This window comes from Lissotriton helveticus, chromosome 7, assembly GCF_964261635.1.
Source record: "Lissotriton helveticus chromosome 7, aLisHel1.1, whole genome shotgun sequence".
Classification (NCBI taxonomy): domain Eukaryota; kingdom Metazoa; phylum Chordata; class Amphibia; order Caudata; family Salamandridae; genus Lissotriton; species Lissotriton helveticus.
In genome coordinates, this window is record NC_136068.1 from 415,125,295 (window position 1) to 415,146,209 (window position 20,915).

The following is a 20,915-nucleotide window of genomic DNA, read 5'->3' on the forward strand; positions in this document are numbered from 1 at the left end:
GGGCACCCCCTCTCACGGGGGGAAACACCTGACGATCTAACTGCCCCTGAGGTCGGATACACCTGCTTCGGGACTGCGTGACCGACGCCTGTACACCCAACTCAGGCGACAAAGTACAATAGGAGACCTCACACTGTACAGCTTGACTGCCTGTGCCCCACCACTGTCGGAACTGTCGGAACTCCTTTAGCTGTGACTCTGGCGGCTTCTTCACTGGCGACGGCCCGGACCCCGAGACGCGACATGGGACGCAACGATGCACGGCAGTCCAAGATACCGTTTGAGTCCAAGAAACCTGCCGGGAGAACGTCGGAAGTGGAGAAAAGCCCCCCTGCACAGTCCCCCCCGGACGAAGATTGGAAGACGCTCCTGCTTGGAATGCGGCAAAGCTTGTCAACCATTGATGCCAAGATTGACACCATCAACTCGCGAATGGATAAGGTGGTGACGAGACTGGAACATCATGACACCCGTATCAAAGAAACCGAAGACAGGATTTCTGTGCTGGAAGACGGGGCGACGACAACCACCAAGCAAGTTACGCAAATGGATAAACTGCTCAAAATAATTGCGGATAAAAATGAAGATTTAGAAGCGAGGTCCAGGCGCAATAACATCCGCGTCCTGGGCCTTGCGGAGACCACAAACACTGGGAAACTGGAGATCTTCATGGAAAAACTGGTGGTGGAACTGTTCGGACAAGATTCTTTCTCCCCGCACCTTATAGTGGAACGGGCACACAGATCGCTTGCTGCACCTCCCCCCCTTGGGTTACCTCCGCGTCCTATTATCGCCCGCTTCCTGAACTACAGGGACAGAGACGCAGTTCTTCGTCGAGCAAGGGAGCTGGGCACAGTATCCTATGGCAACGCAACGCTGTCCTTCTTTCCGGATTTTACCCCCTCTGTGCAAGATGCAAGACGCAAATTCGCCGCCGTGAAAAAGAAACTACAAACCCACGAAATCCCAAATGCCATGCTTTATCCTGCAAAGTTAAAGATCACACACCGTGGCACTCACCACTTCTTCACCAACCCACAACAGGTGGAGGATTTCCTGAAGCTGCAGAGGAAGGACAGACTCCGGGAAGAGAGAGAGGAACGACGGTCCAGGTCACAATCTCCGTTATCCCAGCAAGACTAACCATGGCAGCCTGTTACTCTTAGTGGTACCATCGCTGGTAACGGACATCCTTTGGTCTTGATGCGACACTTACTGATGAGGTAACACTTCAACATTTTGTTTTTTTCTTTCACCGATCTACAACATTGACAAGTGCCGGATCACCCACCTCCGTCCCACGGCCGAAATCTGGGACTGTCCCGGATGCCAGTGGGTGCGAGTAAGGAGGTGGAAGGCAGGTCTGGCGCCCCTTAGACTACGCCTCCAATGGGCGATCCCCATGACTCCTTTCCCCCTTCTGGGGTCAGGGTTATTGTAGTTGTGAAGTTGTTTTTGGTACTGTTTGGGGTAGGGGAGGGAGGGTGGATGCTGAATGCCCGGCAAGTTGGGGGAGCCGGAGTGGGAGGGTGGAACGCATGCACTGCCTCAATGTTTATCAGATCACTGGCTACTCTAGTAGGAGGCGGACGTTTCAGTGGTGCGGGGTGGAAGTTAATCCGGTCTGTTGGGGTTACCGGAGGGAGGAGTGGAGCGAAGGATCAGATAGTTCCTTACAATGTTTTTGGTCATTTGAAGGTATGTCCCGGGGGGAGGAGACCCCAGGGTGGAGGGTTGTGTATTGTCCTAATTTGTCATTCTGCTGAAATTTGTTCGATGCATGTTGCTACACTTACTGGCTCTATTTATTTGTCATTGTGGGGATGGGAGACGTAACTGATTCGCCACCCGAGCTCCGGCTCCAGGTGTTGTCGTGGAATGTGCGAGGGCTCAATAACCCTAGAAAGAAAAGACAGATCTTGGGGTACCTAGACAGGCATGGTGTGGACGTAGCTCTTCTGCAGGAGACTCATCTGCTGCCGAGTGGGTCCCCTCTTTTCGCATCCAGGTGGGCCTCGAGCAGGGTCTTTTCGTCTTATTCCAGTTATGCTAGAGGGGTCACGATCCTAGTTCGAAGAAGGGTAGGGTTCGCCCTAGCGGGCACTGACATGGACAGTGGGGGGAGATACTGCATGGTCTGGGGGAAATTGTACTCTCACACAGTGCTCATTGCTTGTTACTATGGCCCGAACACAGATGATCCGTCTGCACTACTCACGTTGTGGGGCAAAATTCAAACCCTAGGCATAGCTCATGTAATACTTGGGGGGGACTTCAATACAGCCGTCCAACCTGTCCTAGACAGATCACACCCGCAATCGACACATTACACTAACACTCAACGCTCCCTACTGGGACTTCTGGAGGATCACCATTTCGTAGATGCCTGGAGACACTCGCAGCCAACCATGCGCCAGGGTACTCACTATTCCGCAGTTCACTCTACCTGGGCTCGCATAGATTACATCTTCCTAGCGGCAGGCCTCACGCCCTGGATAGTTCGCACCATTCACCTGGCTCGTACCTTTTCGGACCACTCACCGGTCCTCCTTACCCTGCGCGTTCCCCATGAAGTCTCCCCTTATTTAAGCTGGCGCCTCAACCCTGCGCATCTTGCAGATTCCGCCTTTAAGTCGGAACTTGAAGTGGACATACAGGACTTCTTCGACCGTAATATTGACTTAGTTGGCAGCCTAACTACTGTCTGGGAGGCTTTCAAAGTCACCGTCAGGGGCTGGTGCATTTCCAAAGGTGGTGGAGTACTTAAATCCCTGCGGGGAGAACTGCGCAGGTTGGAATCCGAGTTACGCTCACTTGAGAGGGAAGTCACTCGCGGCGCGACGGGAAATGAGAAACGGGCTCAGCTCAGGGAGAAGATCAATGAATATTCGGAAGCAGCGGATAAAGAGAGTCAATTCCGAGGTAAACGCTACATGGCGCGCATATATGGCGAGGGAGATAGGCCGGGTAGGGCCCTTGCCACAGCAGTAAAACCCCCTCGACATTGTAATTACGTCACATCTCTGTGCGATGATCATCAGGTGCCTCATAGGGACCTACCGGGGCAGCTCCGTATACTCACGGATCATTACAAGGCGCTGTACTCCTCACAGAGGCGGGAGCCACTGGAGCTTCATACGTACCTTGACGACACGGCTATTGCCTGGTTGGGCCCGTCGCAACAGAAATTCTTGCACCTCGAACTAGAGCTGGATGAAATTAAGGACGCCATAATGTCCATGAAATCTGGCAAATCCCCGGGATCGGATGGGCTACCGATAGATTTCTATAAAACCTACATCCACATACTTGCCCCCATCCTGAAGCAGGTGTATTACGTGGCTCTTGAGGAAGGCACGCTGCCCGACAGTATGAGAGAGGCTCTGATAGCGTCACTGCTTAAACCAGGTAAACCTCCGGAGCTCTGCGACTCCTACCGCCCCCTGTCACTTTTAAATACTGATGTAAAAATATTAGCTAAAGTGCTCGCGACGCGCCTGAATCTTCTTATGGAGAGGCTGGTACTCCCTGACCAGGCGGGGTTCGTCCCGAATCGGGCGACATCGCACAATCTTCGTACCCTGCAGGCGGTTATGCAGGATATAGACCCCAACTGTGAAGCAGCTGCAATATTCTTAGATGCTACCAAAGCATTCGACTCCCTGGAATGGGATTACCTCTTGGAATTACTGGAACGGATGGGTACTCCATTCAGCTTTTTGGATTGGATAAAACTTTTGTACACCAAACCTCGGGCTTCGGTACTCCTAAACGGGTCCCGATCCGCACCCTTCGAGATTCATAGAGGAACCCGACAGGGTTGCCCATTATCTCCAGTTTTATTTGCGATAGCAATCGAACCCCTGGCAGCCAAACTCCGCCAGCACCATAACCACAGATCCCTGATATACCCAGAACGTCAACTGCTCGTCTCCTTATACGCGGACGACGTTACTTTATACGTGCATAAACCGCGAGATAATCTCAATCCCCTACTGCGCGAGGTTACCAAATTTGGAGCGATAGCGGGGGTACAAATCAACTGGTCCAAGTCAGCCCTGTTCCCCCTCACTGATAACACTCCCCAGTTCCCCCTTGACTACCCGCTAGTATGGGCACAAGACGAGATAAAGTACTTGGGAGTTGTAGTGACCAGAAACCGTGATGCTCTGTTCAGGGCGAACTATGGTACGGTCCTTGACAAATTAACGGACAGCATCACGAAATGGATTCATCTTCCGCTATCCATGGCAGGGCGCGTATCCATGATCAAAATGGTCATACTCCCTAAGCTGCTGTACCTCTTCACTAGTATTCCCTATAGTCCAGGCCCGCATTTCTTTAAGGCGTTGGAGTCCCAGCTCTCCCGACTTATATGGGGGGGGAAACAGGCTCGGCTAAAACTGACGACGCTTATGTTGCCTTACCATCTGGGTGGATTTGAGGTGCCGAACTTCCGATTGTACTATGACTGTGCACAGGGCCACTTTGCTTCCTACTGGCTACACCCCCCGCCGTTCATGGCACACCTCGCTGTGGAAGACGGATATATGCGACCAGAAAAACCGTCGGGGTACCTTTATAAGGAGGTTAGTGGCACGGACCGAGACCCATCCACGGTAGATTGTACAGTACGAGCCTGGCGTAGAATCGCAGAGCGCATGGGGGTGACCCTTATGTATTCCCCAACAATGATTCTGGCATTTGACCCTAGAGTGAGTGTTGCCCGAGAGGAAATAGGTCGTAAACTACTCTCCAAATTGGCCCTTTACAAATGGGGAGACTTGTACGTGAATGGCAAGTTTCGCACGAAGGCTCAATTCTTCGGGGAGCAAACTCCTTCTGTTATGGACACATTCCTATACATGCGGCTCCGACAGAATATCAAATCTGTAACACCGCAGTTCCCTGATGAGCCGGAGACCTTTGCGCCCCTGCATGCACTGCTACAACAGGACACCCCGAAACACGTTGTTTCCATGCTCTACAACCACACATATGCATCTTCTGCTCCCCCGGAACTGCGTGCAAGACGTGACTGGGACGAGGACTTAGACCCTCCCCTTTCGGATGAACAATGGGAGGACAGCTGCTCCCATACAGTTTCGGTGACAGGAAATGCTCGCCTCAGGCTGCTCCACTATAAATTCCTCCACCGCCTATATTATACCCCTGCCAAACTGCATCGATTTGGTCTTCGTGAAGATGACCGTTGTGCCAGATGCGGACAGGCAGGAGCGGATTTTATGCACTTAGCGTGGTCCTGCCCGGCAGTCGCGCTGTATTGGACACAGGTGACGGAGGCCATGTCCACAATGGTAGGGATAGAATTAGAAGCCTGTCCCAGGGTTGCATTATTGGGGCTCCCCACCGCATCGAATAACAGATTCCGGAAGTTCACTGAAATGGGCTTCCTACTTGCAAAACGCCAAGTGGCGTGCAGATGGGGCCGGGGCCGTGCCCTCAAATTCAAAATGTGGTTGACGACAATGTCAACCTGGCAAGACCAGCTGCACAGTTACGCTGAATTACTTCCGCATAAATCGCGCCCCAAGGATCTATGGGGCCCGCTCACCGCCTACCTGCTCAGCGCCCAATCAGCTGCTGAAGCTGGTAGTGACTCCCAGTCGTGAGGACGCGATAGAGCGCGCCTGACACCTGCCTGCTGGGACACATCCGGCTGGGATTTATTGCCTGCAATGCTCCCCTACGCGCGATTACTAGAGCCGCGGAGGGGGTGGTGAGGGGTGGCACTTGGATCGCTCCCGGTGCGCACGAGAGTCGAAGGCGTGGACTGATACCTGAGCTGCTTGGCCCAGCTAATCTCCTCCCTCCCACCCCACCCCCCCCTTCCCCTCGCCCTCCTTCCTCTCCGCCCTCCTTCCTCTCCGCCCCCCCCCCTCCTCCCCACCCTCGCACAGTGCACATGATTCGGCATTTCAGGTAAGAACAATGCCCCCATGCCAGGAGACTGGCATAGTCTATACATATAGCCCCCCCCCTCCCCCTAGTGGGAAACACATGCCTGCCTGTACACTATGATATGCACCATACATACATTCCACCGCTAGGAGTCACAACATACCGGACTTGGAGTCAGGAGACCCTGACCGTCCACCACCCCCCACAGAGAAATCATAGAGGAATAGGAATGACCCTCTTCATTCTGTATCGAGTTATTGTTACTGTTTAATGTTTACAGAGCGACAAACTGTAGAAATTAGACCTCAAGGAAATAAGTACTGCACTTAACGGATGGTATGCTGGCGGTAATACGCTTCATTCTACAGCTTGGTATAACTGTTAACGCGGCCGGCCCATGTGGGTTGTAGGCGACATGCTGTGTAAGAAATTGGCACCGAGCCCAGAGCCGGGATAGGTGATAAAGCTGTACACTGTCGCTGCCGGCCTATCGGAATGGGTTGTAGGCACAAAGCTGTGGTTTACCTCTGTAATAACAATAAAGGTCTTCAAAAACAAAAAACAAAAAAACAAAAAAAAAGGTGCGACTTTGGGTAGTTTAGCGAGAACCCCAGGCTGTGAAGAAGTTGAATAGTGTGGGACATGTGTGAGGCGCACTGTCTTTCCGACTTTGCTTGAACGAGCCAGTCGTCGAGGTACGGGTAGACATGTATGTTTTGTCTCCTGAGGTGCGCCGCCACTGCCGCCAGACACTTTATAAACACTCGGGGGGCAGTAGTCACACCAAGTAGCACTTTGAACTGATAGTGCTTGTTGTGAATGGTGAACCTGAGGTATTTTCTGTGGGACGGGTGGAGTGGGATGTGGAAGTAAGCATCCTTGAGGTCTAAGGTTGCCAGGAAGTCCCCTTGGTTTAGAAGGGGAAGTATCTGTTGCAGTGTCAGCATGTGGAAATGTTCCGACAGTATATACACATGTTGAGAGGGCGGAGATCCAGAATGGGTCTGAGGGATCCGTCCTTTTTTGGGATGAGGAAGTACAGGGAATAGACCCCTGTTCCTTCCTCTTCCACTGGCACGAGTTCGATTGCTCCTTTTTGCAGCATTACTAGCACTTCCTGCTGCAATAAGTGCAAGTGCTCTGCCGACATAGGACGGTGTCTTGGGGGAATGTTTGGAGGAGTGGATGTTAACTCCAAACAATAACCGTACTGGATTAGTTTTCTCACCCACCTGTCCGTGGTGATGGACGACCAGACTGGCAGGAACTGCTGAAGTCTTCCACCGATAGGTGTTGGATGGTCGGGGGGCAGTGACAGGGAGTCACTGTTAGCGGCAGAGGAACGGGAGTTGGTGTTCCCTCTGCCTCTGCCTTTGGCACTGTTACCTCGGTAACCCCCTCTACCTTGCTTGGGATACGAGGACTGCGCACCACCTTTTGTGAATTGTGACTGTTGTCCCATGTGTCCTCTGGTAACACCACACGCTCCTGAGCGACGAAAAGTGTTGCCCCTGAACTGTTGTGATTGAAGTGCCCCCATGGACTTAGCAGTTTCGTTGTCCTTCTTAATTTTTTCAAGTGTGGTGTCTACATCTGGGCCAAACAGTCTGTCAGGATTGACGGGCTGGTTGAGGATTGTAGTTTGGATGTCAGGCTTAAATCCAGATATACGAAGCCAGGCTTGGCGCCGTAGCATGACGCTAGTGTTAATTCCTCTAGCCGCTGTGTCCGCTACATCAAGTGCGCATTTTATGGCAGCGTTTGATATAAGCTTTCCCTCTTGTATGAGCATTTCGCCAGCTTCTTTATACTCATCAGGCAGATGTTGAAGGAGCTGTTCTAGGGTGCCATACATTAGCAGCCTGCGCAGCGACCCTCTTGCAAGATGCCTCAAGCACTTTCGACTCCTTGTCTGGGGGAGGAGCTTCACCAGTTGTTTGGGAGTTTGCCCTCTTGCGGGCATTCGCGACCACCAACGAATCCAGAGGCAACTGTCCTCGAATATAGGCAGGGTCCCCAGGTGCTGGTCTGTATTTTTTCTCTATTCGTGGGTTTACCACTCTCGCCCTTGTAGGTTCTTTAAAGATCTCTGGCGCATGTTTAAGGACACCTTTCAACATAGGAAGTGTTTTGACTGTTCTTTCTGAGACAGAGAAAGTGTCAAACAGGAAATCCTCTTCCACTGGGTCAGCATGCATATCTACATCGTGATTTGCAGCTGCCCTCTCAATTAAAGCATTGAAAGCTGCTGAACCCTCAGTTGGTGAAGTACGTGCCCCAAAACCTTGTGGGTCCTGCACCACCTGATGACTTCCCAGGTCCCCAGCGTCGTCATATGAGTCCTGATGCACATCAGGGTCATTGCCAGTAGGGAAGTTGTATTGTTCATCTTGGTCTTCATCCTCACCCCCTGATTGGGTGTGGGAAGGGGTTGGACTCCTCCTTGGGGGAGGTTTCAGAGGTTCAACAAGGGCAGGTAAGTCCTGTGTTTGCCTTTTCTTTTTCAGTGGAATTACAAAAGTCTCCAGTGGCTGGGAACTGATCTTTCTCTTATAAAGCGTCATCTTCCCTGTGTGGGCATCGATGTAATGCTCAGTCGTCCTCAGATGCTGTGTGTCGAGGCAAAACAGCACTGGACGTGGAATCCGAAGTCCCCGAGGTCTTCGGCACCGTTTGGGGTGCAAACGCCTTTGGTGGTAGTGTATAGATAAGTTTCGTCGACTTCTTGGCAGGTGGCTCCATCGGTTTCGGATCCGATGGCGCAGACTTGGTCGACGGCAGGGCTTTCTCCCGAATCCTCTTGAGCGACTCGGTGACCTGTTTTGTAAATGAAGCCGAGGGTTTGACGACCGATGCTTCATGTTTGTCCGCTTTGGAGGCTTTCGGCGTGGCAGAAGAAGGCACCGACGAATCCTCGACTCCAACGGTTCGCTGCCCTGCAGCTGTCTTAGACGCCGACGGCGTCACCGCAGATCCGGTGTCTTTGTGCCGAGGAGTAGAGGCTCCGGCCTTTGGATCTGGGCTCTTAGTGGCCTTTGTTTCGACCGACTTTTTGGAGGTTGACGCCCCAGACGTCGAGACGTGATGGACCACCTTTTTTGTGGACGTGTCCTTGGCCACCGCGTGTGGCGCCGGTGACTCGACGGCCTTCTTCGCCGGCTTCGTAAGTTTGGACGGGACGTCGGCCGTCTTAGATGTCGACGAAGCAGTTTGTTTCGTTTTCGACGTGTCTTCGGCCATCTTAGATGTTGTCGAGGCCGTAGGTTTTGGTTTCGGTTTAGGCGTGACGTCGGCCATCTTAGATGTTGTCGACTGTACTGGTTGCGGTTTCAGTTTCGATACGCACAACAACGGCTCCTCCGGTGTATCCGTGGCCGGGCCCGAAGGCGGGGCTGGGGATATCGGTGCAGGGTCGTGGGTAAGGCCGAGTGGCGATCCCGTGACCTGAGCCTGAGTCGAGTAACTTTCGGGGCATAGCTCTTCCTCTGAGCTATCTTCCGCGGCCCCATAGACTTCTTAGTCGTCCCCTACCTCATCGACGTATTCAAGGTCTTGGCTCTGTCCTTCGATGTATTCTTCAGGATCGGCCTCGACCTCCGTTGATGGTGGTGAAATCTGAAGATGACGGCTTTGGCAGTCTTCTGCGGGGTCGTCGAATATGTCGTCGGGTGCCGGTGCTGCGTGCAAGGCCTCGAGGCGCGCCGCGCGCCGATGCTTGAGTGTCTTCTTCGACCTGAATTTGGCGCAGGCCATGCAGTTGCCCTCGTCGTGATCCGGCGAGAGACATTTGTTACAAACTGGATGTACGTCGATGTGTGGGTACTTGCACCCACACACGGGGCAGCGTTTGAACGGACTCCGTTCCATGATGATTTCGTCGGTGTCTCGCTGCGAGTACAGGGCCTCGATGTCCGAAGAGTAGCAACTCCCCAGAAGTCCGACACGAAGAGTCGGACGATGCTCGGGACCGTTCGCAACAATACCGACGCGAGTATCGAAGGCCTTTTGGCCTTAAAGAAGTAATTTTTCGATTCCGACAAGGAGGCGTCGAAATCACATCCGAACCCAATGGCGGAAAAAAACAATCTGGGGATGGAGTCGATGCCCATGCGCACTGTAGTCCAGGGGAGGAGCCACCTATCTCGTGATACTTCGAAGACTCTTCCAGGACAACAATGTGCAATCATCCGGACCCAACACTAGGCGGCGATCTATGCACTAGATATGAATTTAGCAGCCCATATGCCTCGAACCAGGCAGTTCGAGCTGGATCCAAGACAGTCGTCCTCTTCAGTCTTCTCTGCAGGGTCGTCACAGATCAGCTTTCTAGGTCTCTGGAGCCACCTAAGTACTATGTTTAGCAGGAGTTTGAGGGTAGGTAGGGCGAATGGGCACCTTACCTGGGGTGACTACACCCACTATTATGCCACCCTCCTGTGGGAGAGGATAGATCTAGACCTGATTAGAGGGGTTCTCCATCTTCAAGATGGCGGAGACTGAAAGATGCGCTTCACCTTGCCTCCCCCACCTCAGGGGTGGAGCTGGGTGAGGTGGGCACACCTCATATTAAGTTTTTCCGCCAGTTTTTCCAAGTGGGGGTGTAAATCAAGGACTGTCATTTGCTGCTAGCAGCAGAGACTGGGGGTAGCATTACAACGGAAGCCTGTTCGAGCACTGGGCCATCCTGGGGGAGGCCGCATGACAACTCTGCCCAGGATGGGCATTGTTTCTGGTCCCAGAGAGCAGGGGCTCTCTACCCAGGGGTCCAGAAACCGGTCTGGTGGTGGCTGGCTGCCTACAGCTGGTCAGAGACCACACCAGGGTTGGCAGGTATTCAAGGGGCCCATCTGAGATGCCCTCTGGGTACATTGTACAATAAATCGCAACGCAGCATCAATGTGGATTTATTAAAAGGAATTGTTTGGTTCCAAACGCTCCTGTGGTCAGTAAAGTGATCATGGCGCTGTGAAACAAGAGTTGTCGAATTTCCAGCCCATGGAGTCTCCATGGTTTCACTGTGTCCTCTCTACCATGTCAGAGAACCAGGTTTGTCCAATTAGATCATGGCATTTGACCTTGAACTTGTTTATCTCTAGAGGAATGAGAAGAATCTGCAGAAAAGCATCCACAAATTTCCCTGACCAGTCCATCGACAGTGCATTCCCATAGAGTGGCAGAGTGTTGCCTGGACACAGTCTTCACGTTTTTTGGTTTTCGGTTGTTCCAAACAGGTCGATCTCTTGGGTGCCCCACTGTCTGAAGATCTCCTGGAGCACCTGTGTCTAGTTCCACATTTGAGTGATGTGGCTGCCTACCAGCGTAGCCAGTCTGCTTTTTTGTTTTCTATTGCTGGCAGATGTATTGTAAAGGCGATTCCACCTTACTTAATAAGGTAGAACATTGTGGTGGTTATCCTTCTGGATTTGAACAGCCATTCCTCATGTGTCTGAAAGGGTCAGTTGGTTGACCTCATTTGTGGCTACTGGGAAACAAGCTGCAAGAGATCTTTCCTGGAGTGATCAGCTGCAACTGGAAGAGGACAGGCTCATGCTGGTGGCCTCTGCTAGAGTGAGCCCTGAACCCCACCATGTCCCTGTGGTCCTGAGGGCCTATGGGATGTCCAGGACTGATTCTGCAAGGTCTGAAAAATCTGAACTTGGAAAAATTTGGACTTGCAGAGCCTACGTAGGGCCAACCACCAAAGTCAATCTAGCCAAGGCACTGCTACACTGGGCAAGAAATCCAAGTTGGCTCTGTCCAGAACATTCTGCTACTGGAAAAAAGTCTTCAGCGGACAGCCACAGGAAGCCGATCAGACGTTGGTGCGACCTTCCTAGATACAGCCTAGCCCCACCTGAGAATTTCGTACTCCAAAAAAGAGACTGTCATAACATAGAAAATTTAACCAGGTGAAGTAGCTAAAGGTATCAGACGGACAGAACTTCCCTGGGCGCAAAATTGCAAATATTTACGCTCTGAGCTTTACCCAGCCAAAATCAATGGCTTAAGCAGAACCTTGTTTAATGGCTCTTTGGTGTTGAGAGGACTTCCTTAGATAGTCTGCAGCCTTTCCCAGTTGAAGGACTTTGCCTTAATTCCTCGGACTAAGGTCGAACAGAAAAGCATTTGCCGGGATGAACTTGCTTTGAGTTTCCAGTATCGCATTAGACCTGAAATCGCACCAAAGTCTTGCTGGGAAGTTAAAGTCCCCCTGCATGGTAAAGATGTGTACCCCTGCCCTGAGTGCCCAACCGTAGTCTTGTCTCCTAATGCAGATTTATTGTTATAGACAAACATGGATCATGAATGGGTGCCATGACATAGCCTGTCTCACGGACTGCTGTCTTGTTGGACCAGGGGGGGGGCACCCAAAGAGCTACTTTCAGTGGTGGAAGGCTACTGCCTTCACCATGAGTTAAGCAGCACAAGTCAGGTGGTGGCAGCATACACTGTAGTGATCAGGTCCTTATATCACATGTCACTGAAGTGATGCCTACAAGCTCAATCACTTTTTAAGATTTCTGCTGCTGTGTGCTTAACTCACCCTTCGCATACACCAGGTAGATATGTAGTACTGCATAGCACAGAAGTAGTAACTGCAATGGTTGTATGTGTTTTGGTTTCAGAATAAGGTTCAAGGGTTCTCTCCCTGGACGTAATTGCCTTAAATCCTGTGTTGAGGGGAGGCTATGCGAGGTATTGAATCTTTTATACCTCAATTGCCAGTTGGAAGTATGGGAGTACCTCCTCGCCCATTTCTCAGTATTCTTCCATTAACAGACATTGTATTCAGTTCTAAGTGGTGATTTTGAATGTATTTATTTGAATATCCGGTTCTCATTACAAAGTAAGGTATAGAAGAGATCCTCCACAGCCGACACGTGTTTTACCCTACAAGGGCAATCAGACGGGGCTTCCTCGAGGCTTTCATAATAATCAAATCAGGTTTTTCAAAATCTGCTAGAGGCAAACTAATCTATTAGCACAAAGCTCATTCAGCATGTATAATTTCTCTGCGGTCAGTCCAGCAGCATGCCTTTCAATGTGATTCTCAAGTGATATGCGAGGAACTCTTGTGTATCTAACTTTATAATGAGTACCGGATATTCAAATAAATACATTCACAATCATCACTTGGAACTGTATACAATGTCTGTTAATGGAAGAATACTGACAAATGGAGTAGGAGGTACTCACATACTTCCAATTGGTTGTATGTGTGACTGGAAAGGGTTTAGTACAGGGCAAGAGCAGTACGTGTGAGATTAGTGCACGTGCTGAGGGTATGCATTTAAAGAATAGCTTACATGAAATATGTAGTGCTGCAGAGCGTGCGCAATGTGCACAAAGGTAACAGTGCTGGACCGAAAGTGTGCTGTGAACGTACAGGGAGTACATTACATGGAGGACTGTGGGATAAATTTTGAGAAGTATAGGCCTGCCTGATGAAGATACGAGGAGGAGAGGAAACCCCCAGAAAGATTGTTATTGCTGCATTCAGGTTAGCTAGATGGGACACAATGGTGAGAAAAGGAAGACTCCCTTTACACTTCAAAAAACTGCTCTTTGATTCAGTGATGTGTTCCAGGCCCTTTCCTTGTGATCTCTCTCAAGAAGAGAGATGGGATAAGAGAATTATAACGAGTAGGTCTGGGATTAACATTTTGATGCACATAGAACTGTGGGAGACATCCAGGTGTGAAATCTGGTCACTTACATGAGTGATGGTGCGAGACCGTACTCTTCGGATTCTTGCCTGTGACAGACCTCTTTCATGAGGAAAGAATAAAGATGTGTCCACTTCAAAAGAAGAAACATAACATAAAACTTCAGAGACCCAGACACTAAATCACATTTGGTGTATGGAAAAGGACTATAGGAAGGGGAGGTTGAGTCACATGACAAGCAGGCAGACTGGGCTGTGAGAAGGGGAAGCTCTGCAAGATTTCTGCCTGTGACTAGGACTGAGGGCAAAGGTCTGCTAGTCTCCTTGCTGCGTGAGGGGAAAATCACCCAGGGCACCACAATAACCTGCCCTGGAGCACCATCCCTTGCCCGCTTGCTAGGATCAATGTGTCCTGTGAGCGAAAGGTGAGCACTGGAGAGAGCAAGGTCCAATGCGGGGTCCTGCACAAGAATTCCCAGAGCAAGGTGTGAGGCTATGCACCGATTAGGCCTTTGCCTCAGTGCAGAATCAGCTTTGCAACCCTCATATGTCAGGAGAGGGCTGTGCAGTTCTTAGCTGTATCATACATGCTGGTCAGGGAACACCAAGCTGCTCTACCCCCTGATGCCAAAAGGGGTCACCGGAGAACTGATTTTGGATCAGAACTTTAAATTGCTGAAATTGGTGACTAGGTATGCCAGGAGGATCAGCTGGTACCAAATTGGCCTATGGTTCTGGTCAGAACCTGGACTGAAGGAGCACTGCTGTGAGCAGCGAGCTGTGCCTGCACCTGATGAATTCCTGAGGTCACCAAGATGCTGCAGAGGATGTCGTAACCTCATCGTGATACAACTCCCCCCACCACAACCACCATGCTGGGGTGAGATCAACTTACCTTGTGTCCACCGAGAGGGAGTAGTCCCGATCACTGGCACTGGAACAGAGCAGCAACTCTGCTTGACAGGGAGAGGCTGTACTGCCACGTCTTTTGATTGCGGAGTTGTGAGCATCAGAGGAGAGGGCACTCATTACACATCTGAACCCTGCCATAACCACTCTGGCGTGAAGACAGACACTGGGCCTTTAGGACCCCAGTGGACTCGCTGCTAACTGGGCTGGGGCACCATAGACACTTTTGACTAATTCCTAAACAGTCAAAGGGAGAACTCTAGTATGTCATAATAGTTTGCAATCCCTGGATGTGCCAATCATTGAATGTGGAATAACGCCGAACATGTTACACAAAGGAAGGTGGAACATGGATTTGCCTATTAACTACTAAAACTTGTTTTATTGCTTTTGAATGTTGTATACCTTTGCATGTGTAGCGTTAGAAATAAAATACTCCTATTTCCCATAACATGTTCACCGACCTACAGCTACATGCCCCACGGCCCCAACCCCCCCAAAATGCCTGGACTGCTCTGCAACAGCTACCACTAAGTCTGGTGCAGAAGGGGTGCTTCGCTCAGTTGCTCAGGACCCATACTAGGCCTGGCCCTGGGACATCAGAAGTAAAAGGCCTCAACACCCACGGTTTGGTCCAGCAGCCCCCACATGTCCATGGCCCTCTAAAAAGTGTTCTGACAGGTCCCTCAAGCAAACTGTAATTACTGATTGGCGCTTAACATTTTTTTTGAGCTTTTCTTTTAAATCCTCAAAAATTCATAACTCTGGTTCCCTTTATTGGAGATTTGGCCTCTATATTTATAAATTGCAGAATAATTTTTACTGTGTTGCGGTTTTACTTTGGCAGTTTTGTTACTCCTAAATGTTTTACCCATTCTTACAAAGTTAAGCCCGTTTGCTCTGTGCGATCGTTAGCAGGGGCTGTGGTCAGGTTTAAATTATTGAAACCTTTGCAAGGACATAAGTTCATGACTTAATACTTGTGGTGGTCTACCATTCAAATTAATAAAAAATACTTCCATTTCTTACTATATGCAATTGTCTTATGGCAATGGAGTATTGCCAGTTGACTGCTGCTTCCCAAAACATCAGGACACAAGCATTACACTTACCTTCTGACGGCTCCTTCAGTTTAGCCAGCGCTGTTATGTCACCAGGGTCAAGTTTCAAACTGCTATTGACCTGAAACAAAAAAAGGGTACACCATCCCAGTGCATAGAGCACATTATTATACTGGAATTATGCAGAAAGTCGTACATTCAAAAAGGCAAATGCTGCTTACCAGTATGCATCTGTTCTTGGCATGTAGGGCTGCTGACATTCATATCTTAGCATAGATCGCTGCCTAGTGTTGGGTCCGGATGTTTGCACCTTGTTGTCTTGGAAGAGTCTTCGAAGTATCACGAGATCGGTGACTCCTCCCCTGGACTACAGTGCGTATGGGCATCTTCTCCATCTTCAGATTGTTTTTCGCCATTGTGGCAAAGATGGAGTATAGGAAAGTAAGAGATGACCATGTAAATGTATGTAATGAAGGTAACCATGCAGCTGTGACAGGCACCGGGGAGGAGGGTGGGTATTTGAATGTCAGCAGCCCTACATGCCAAGAACAGATGCATACTGGTAAGTAGCATTTGCTGTTCGAGGTTAGTGGGCTGCTGAATTCATCTTAGCATAGACTGTATAGCAGTTTCTCCTCTAGCGGTGGTCACCTGTATCAGCTGCAGTGGTTTGAAATAGAGTTTGAAGGACAGCCTGGCCTACAGCAGCTTGTTTGGCTTGCACGTCAACACAGTAGTGCTTTGTGAATGTATGTATGGTAGACCATGTAGCTGCCCTACTTCTGTCTACGGGAATATTTCATAGGAAAGCCATGGATGCCCCCATTTTACGCGTTGTGTGCTTTAGGGGGGGAACTGTTAAAGTGCGCTTTGCTTTTCAATTTGAATGCATTTAACTATCCATCTGGCTATTCCTGCTTTGGAAATGGGATTACCCTTATGTTGTGGTGAAAATGCGACAAATAGTTGCTTTGTCTTCCTGAATGATTTTGTTCTGTCAACGTAATATAAGAGAGCTCTTCTAACGTCTAGTGTGTGTAGGGCTCTTTCAGCCACAGATTGCGGGTTTTGAAAGAAAACTGGCAATTCTATGGACTGATTAATGTGGAAAGTGGCTATAACTTTTGGCATAAATTTAGGGTTCGTACGAAGCACTACTTTATTGTGGTGAATTTGCATGAAAGGTTCCTGAATGGTTAGAGTAATTTCTTCTTCATTTGTTCCTGGACACCCTGCTATAATCATCTATGGTGTCTTTTTAACCATTTCTTGTTACTGTGTATATTGTGCTATTATATGTATCTATTGCATTTTATAATTTTAATTGTGTAATGTCATAAGCTGAATGATGTTAGTTCTACATATGATTTTTATTATGTATATTAAAAACATGTTTGTTTTGCACATATGATTACATATATATATTTTATTTTTTTACACGCCTGTTCCTAGTCATAATTGGGTCCCATATCTTGTTATCTAACATTGAGTCTGCCTAGGTTTTTTTTTGCATATATTCCTGAATGGTTAGTGCCTGTAGCTCACTCACTCGCCTGAGGGAGGTAATAGCAATTTAAAAAATGCCACCTTCCATGTTAATAATTGTAGTTCACATGAATGAAGTGGATCGAAGGGAGGTCCCATGAGTCTGGTAAGTACTATGTTTAAGTTCCGGACTGGAGGAGGTGGATGCTTTGGAGGGATAATTCTTTTAAGTCCTTCCATGAAAGCTTTGATAAGTGGGACACGTGTCATCTGTTCTGAAGATATTCTGCTATAGCAGCGAGGTGTAGCCTTATGGATGAGTATGCTAGGTTACATCTCTGAAGATGTAGCAAGTAACAGATTACATTTTGGATGGAGGCATCCAGTAGATTGATTTGATTATTATTACAATAAATGACAAATATTTTCAATTTAGCTGCATAACATGCTCTGGTAGTGGGACGCCTTGCTTCTTTGATAATGTTCATACAATCTGGAGGCAAGTTAAGATATCCGAACTCTAAGACTTCAGGAGCCAGATCGCTAGGTTCATCTGATTGGGATCTGGGTGCCTGATTTCTCCATAGTTCTGCATTAGCAGTTGTGGCGAGAGGTACAGTCTTTGGTGAGGAACTACTGAGAGTTCTAGGAGCGTTTAGTACCATGGCTGTCTTGCCCATGTGGGAGCAAACAGGATCATTGTGAGTGACTGTTGCCTTAGCTTGCGTGCCACTAATGGAATCACTGGGGTTGGTGGAATAGCGTACGCAAATCTGCCTGACCAGTTCATCCATATCGCATTGCCTTGTGACAACGGGTGTGGGAACCTGGCGGCGAAGGACGGGCATTTTGAGTTTTCGTTTGTGGCAAACAGATCTGTGTCTGGATGTCCCCACTTTTGGAAGAATGGTTGGAGAACGTGAGGATGAATCTCCCATTCGTGTATTTGCGGACTGTGTTGGCTTAGTAGGTCTGCTATCTGGTTATCTATCCCTGGGAGGTGTTCTGCCAGGAGATAAATGTTCTGAGGAATCGCCCACCTCCATATGCTCTGTGCTAGGTGAGATCGTTGCAGAGTGTGTGCCCCCCTGTTTTTGGATGTAGTACATGGCGGTCATGTTGTCCGTCCGGATTAAGACAGTCTTGTTGCGCAAGTATTTCTGAAAAGCTCTCACTGCTAGGAATACTGCTAGTAACTCCAAGTGGTTTATATGTAGAGTCTTTTGTTTGACTGTCCAGAGCCCTTGGACTGTATATTGAAGGAGATGGGCTCCCCAACCGGTCAGTGATGCGTCCGCTGTTAATACTACCTGTGGAAACGGCTCATGGAACAGTCGCCCCTTGGAAAGGTTTTGTGGGTTCCACCACTGCAGAGAGCGGTAAGTGCGACTGTTTACCAACACTAGGTCTTTTAGTTGTCCTTGAGCTTGGTTCCACTGACGTGCTAGGCATTCTGGTAAGGCTTGAAGCAGAGTATGAGGGACGATGAATATGCAGGAGGCCATCATACCTATGAGCTGAATGAACACTCGAGCTGGCAGGGAGTGTTGTGGCTGAAATTTTTGAATGAGAGATTGTATGCTGGCTATCCTGGCAGGGTTTGGATATGCCTTTGCGACTGAGGTGTCTATCGTTGCTCCCAGATATTGCTGTATGTGGGAGGGTTGCAGATGTGATTTTGGCTAATTTATTGAAAATCCTAGATTGTACAGTAGCTGGATTGTCTGAGAGGTATGGCTGGCACACTGTACGTACGAGTTGGCTTTTATGAGCCAATCGTCGAGGTAGGTGAACACATTGATGTGTTGCCTTCTGAGGTGTGCTGCCAATACTGCTGGGCATTTTGTAAACGCCTTGGTGCTGTGGTTACCCCGAAGGGGAGGACTTTGAATTTATAGTGCTGACCTTCTATTGTGAATCTGAGGTATTTCCTGTGAGCTGGATGTATGGGTATGTGAAAGTATGCATCCTTGAGGTCTAATGTTGCGAGGAAGTCACCTTGCTTGAGTAGTGGGAGTACCTGTTGTAGAGTGATCATATGGAAATGATCTGAGTGAGTATATTGGTTCAAAGGTCTGAAGTCGAATATTGGTCTGAGGGAGCAGTCTTTTTTGGGAATGAGGAAGTATAGAGAGTATACCCCTGTCCCTTGATGTTGTAATGGGACTGGCTCTATAGCACCTTTTTCTAGCATGGATTTCATCTCCTGTTGTAACAGCGTGATGTGTTCTTTGGACATTGGACGGTGCTTGGGTGGTATGTTGGGAGGAGTAGAAGGGAGTTCCAGGCAGTAACCATACTGGATAATTTGTCTCACCCACCTGTCTGTAGTAATGGCATTCCAGACTGGTAGGAATTGTGTTAATCTTCCTCCGACTGGTGTGAAGTGGTCTGGAGGGAGTGTGAGAAAGTCACTGTTTGGTGGCGGTGGAGGCTCGGGTGTTATTATTTCCACGTCCTCTGCCCTTGTTATTGTTTCCTTTATAACCTCTATTGGAGCCTTTATTAAAGGGGCCTTGTGTAGTGCTTTTGAATGATGAAGATGTTTGTGATGTGTTACCTCTGCCTGCGCCTCGAAAGGATGAGCTACGAAAAGCGCTCCTAGACTGTTGAAATTGAAGTGCACCCAATGACTTAGCAGGGTCAGTATCTTTTTTCATCTTTTCTAGGATGGTATCCACCGCAGGGCCAAATAAGGAATCTTGGTTGATAGGTTGATTGAGTATGGTAGATTGCACTTTTTTAAACCTGAAATGCGAAGCCAGGCATGTCGGCGTAGCAGTACACTAGTGTTGACAGACCTAGCGGCTGGATCAGTTACATCAAGGTGCATTTTATGGATGAGTTCGTGATGAATTTCCCTTCCTCTATTAGGCTCGACTGCCTTTACCGGCTCGACGGCCTACACCGGTTCGACGGCCTTCTTCGGCTCGATGGCTTTCTTTGGCTCGAAGGCCTTTTTTGGATCGACGGCCTTCTTTGGCTCGATTTTGCTAGGTCCCGGGATACCGGAAGGAGTGGGTGTGGTCTTCGGAGCAGAGCCAGAAGGCGGGGCTTCTGAAGAGGTGATTCGGTCGCGGCTAAGGCTTTTAGGCAATGCTTTTGACCGGAGCCTTGTGTGTAGGTGGAGGCGGGGTAGGGGCTTTGGTACTCACTGGTTGCCCCTGTGTGATCTGATCCGAGTCCGACTGGTCCTCTACGGTGATTATTTCGAGATCTTCAGAGCCCTCTGCCTCTGGGAGTTCATATTTGTCATCGAATATGTTTTCTGGGTCTGGTGCCTGCCGCTGCATTTCTAGTCGAGCAGCTCTTTGGTTCCGGATAGTCTTTTTTGGACCGGAACAGAGCACAAGCTGGACAGTGTTCTTCGTTGCGCTCCGGAGATAGGCACCTGTTGCATACTCTATGCTGGTCGCTGTGTGGAAACTTGGCTCCACACTCTGGGCATTTTTTAAACGGGGTCCTTTCCATCAGCAGGAGGTCCACGTGGCGTCGAAAAGGCCCAACGTTGCGCGTCGACGACCGGAGAGAAATGGAAGTTGTCGAGTCGAGGGATACAGAGCGGAAACAATACCGTAGAATGTAGAAGGTTTTAGCGTTAGAGAGTTGGAAAACTTTGGTCTCGAAGTTGGAGCTGTCCAAGTGCATCCAAACCCAATGGCGGAAAAAAACAATCTGAAGATCGAGAAGATGCCCATGCGCACTGTAGTCCAGGGGAGGAGTCACCTATCTTGTGATACTTCGAAGACTCTTCCAAGACAACAAGGTGCAAACATCCGGACCCAACACTAGGCGGCGATCTATGCTAAGATATGAATTCAGCAGCCCACTTGCCTCGAACCACCTCATTTTTGTAAAGTAATTCAGAGGAT

General features: G+C 49.3%; 1 protein-coding gene across 6 annotated transcripts in view; it reads right to left on the bottom strand.

The window, feature by feature from the left end:
- The window catches only part of NFATC2IP (nuclear factor of activated T cells 2 interacting protein), a 748,854-nt gene that overhangs the window by 358,583 nt on the left and 369,356 nt on the right, over positions 1 to 20,915 (bottom strand). For all 6 annotated transcript variants that reach the window (XM_078652306.1, XM_078652304.1, XM_078652305.1 and 3 more), the window contains one exon: positions 15,610 to 15,679. In XM_078652306.1, the coding sequence (XP_078508432.1) occupies positions 15,610 to 15,679 (70 nt within the window). The remainder of the gene's footprint in view (positions 1 to 15,609; positions 15,680 to 20,915) is intronic.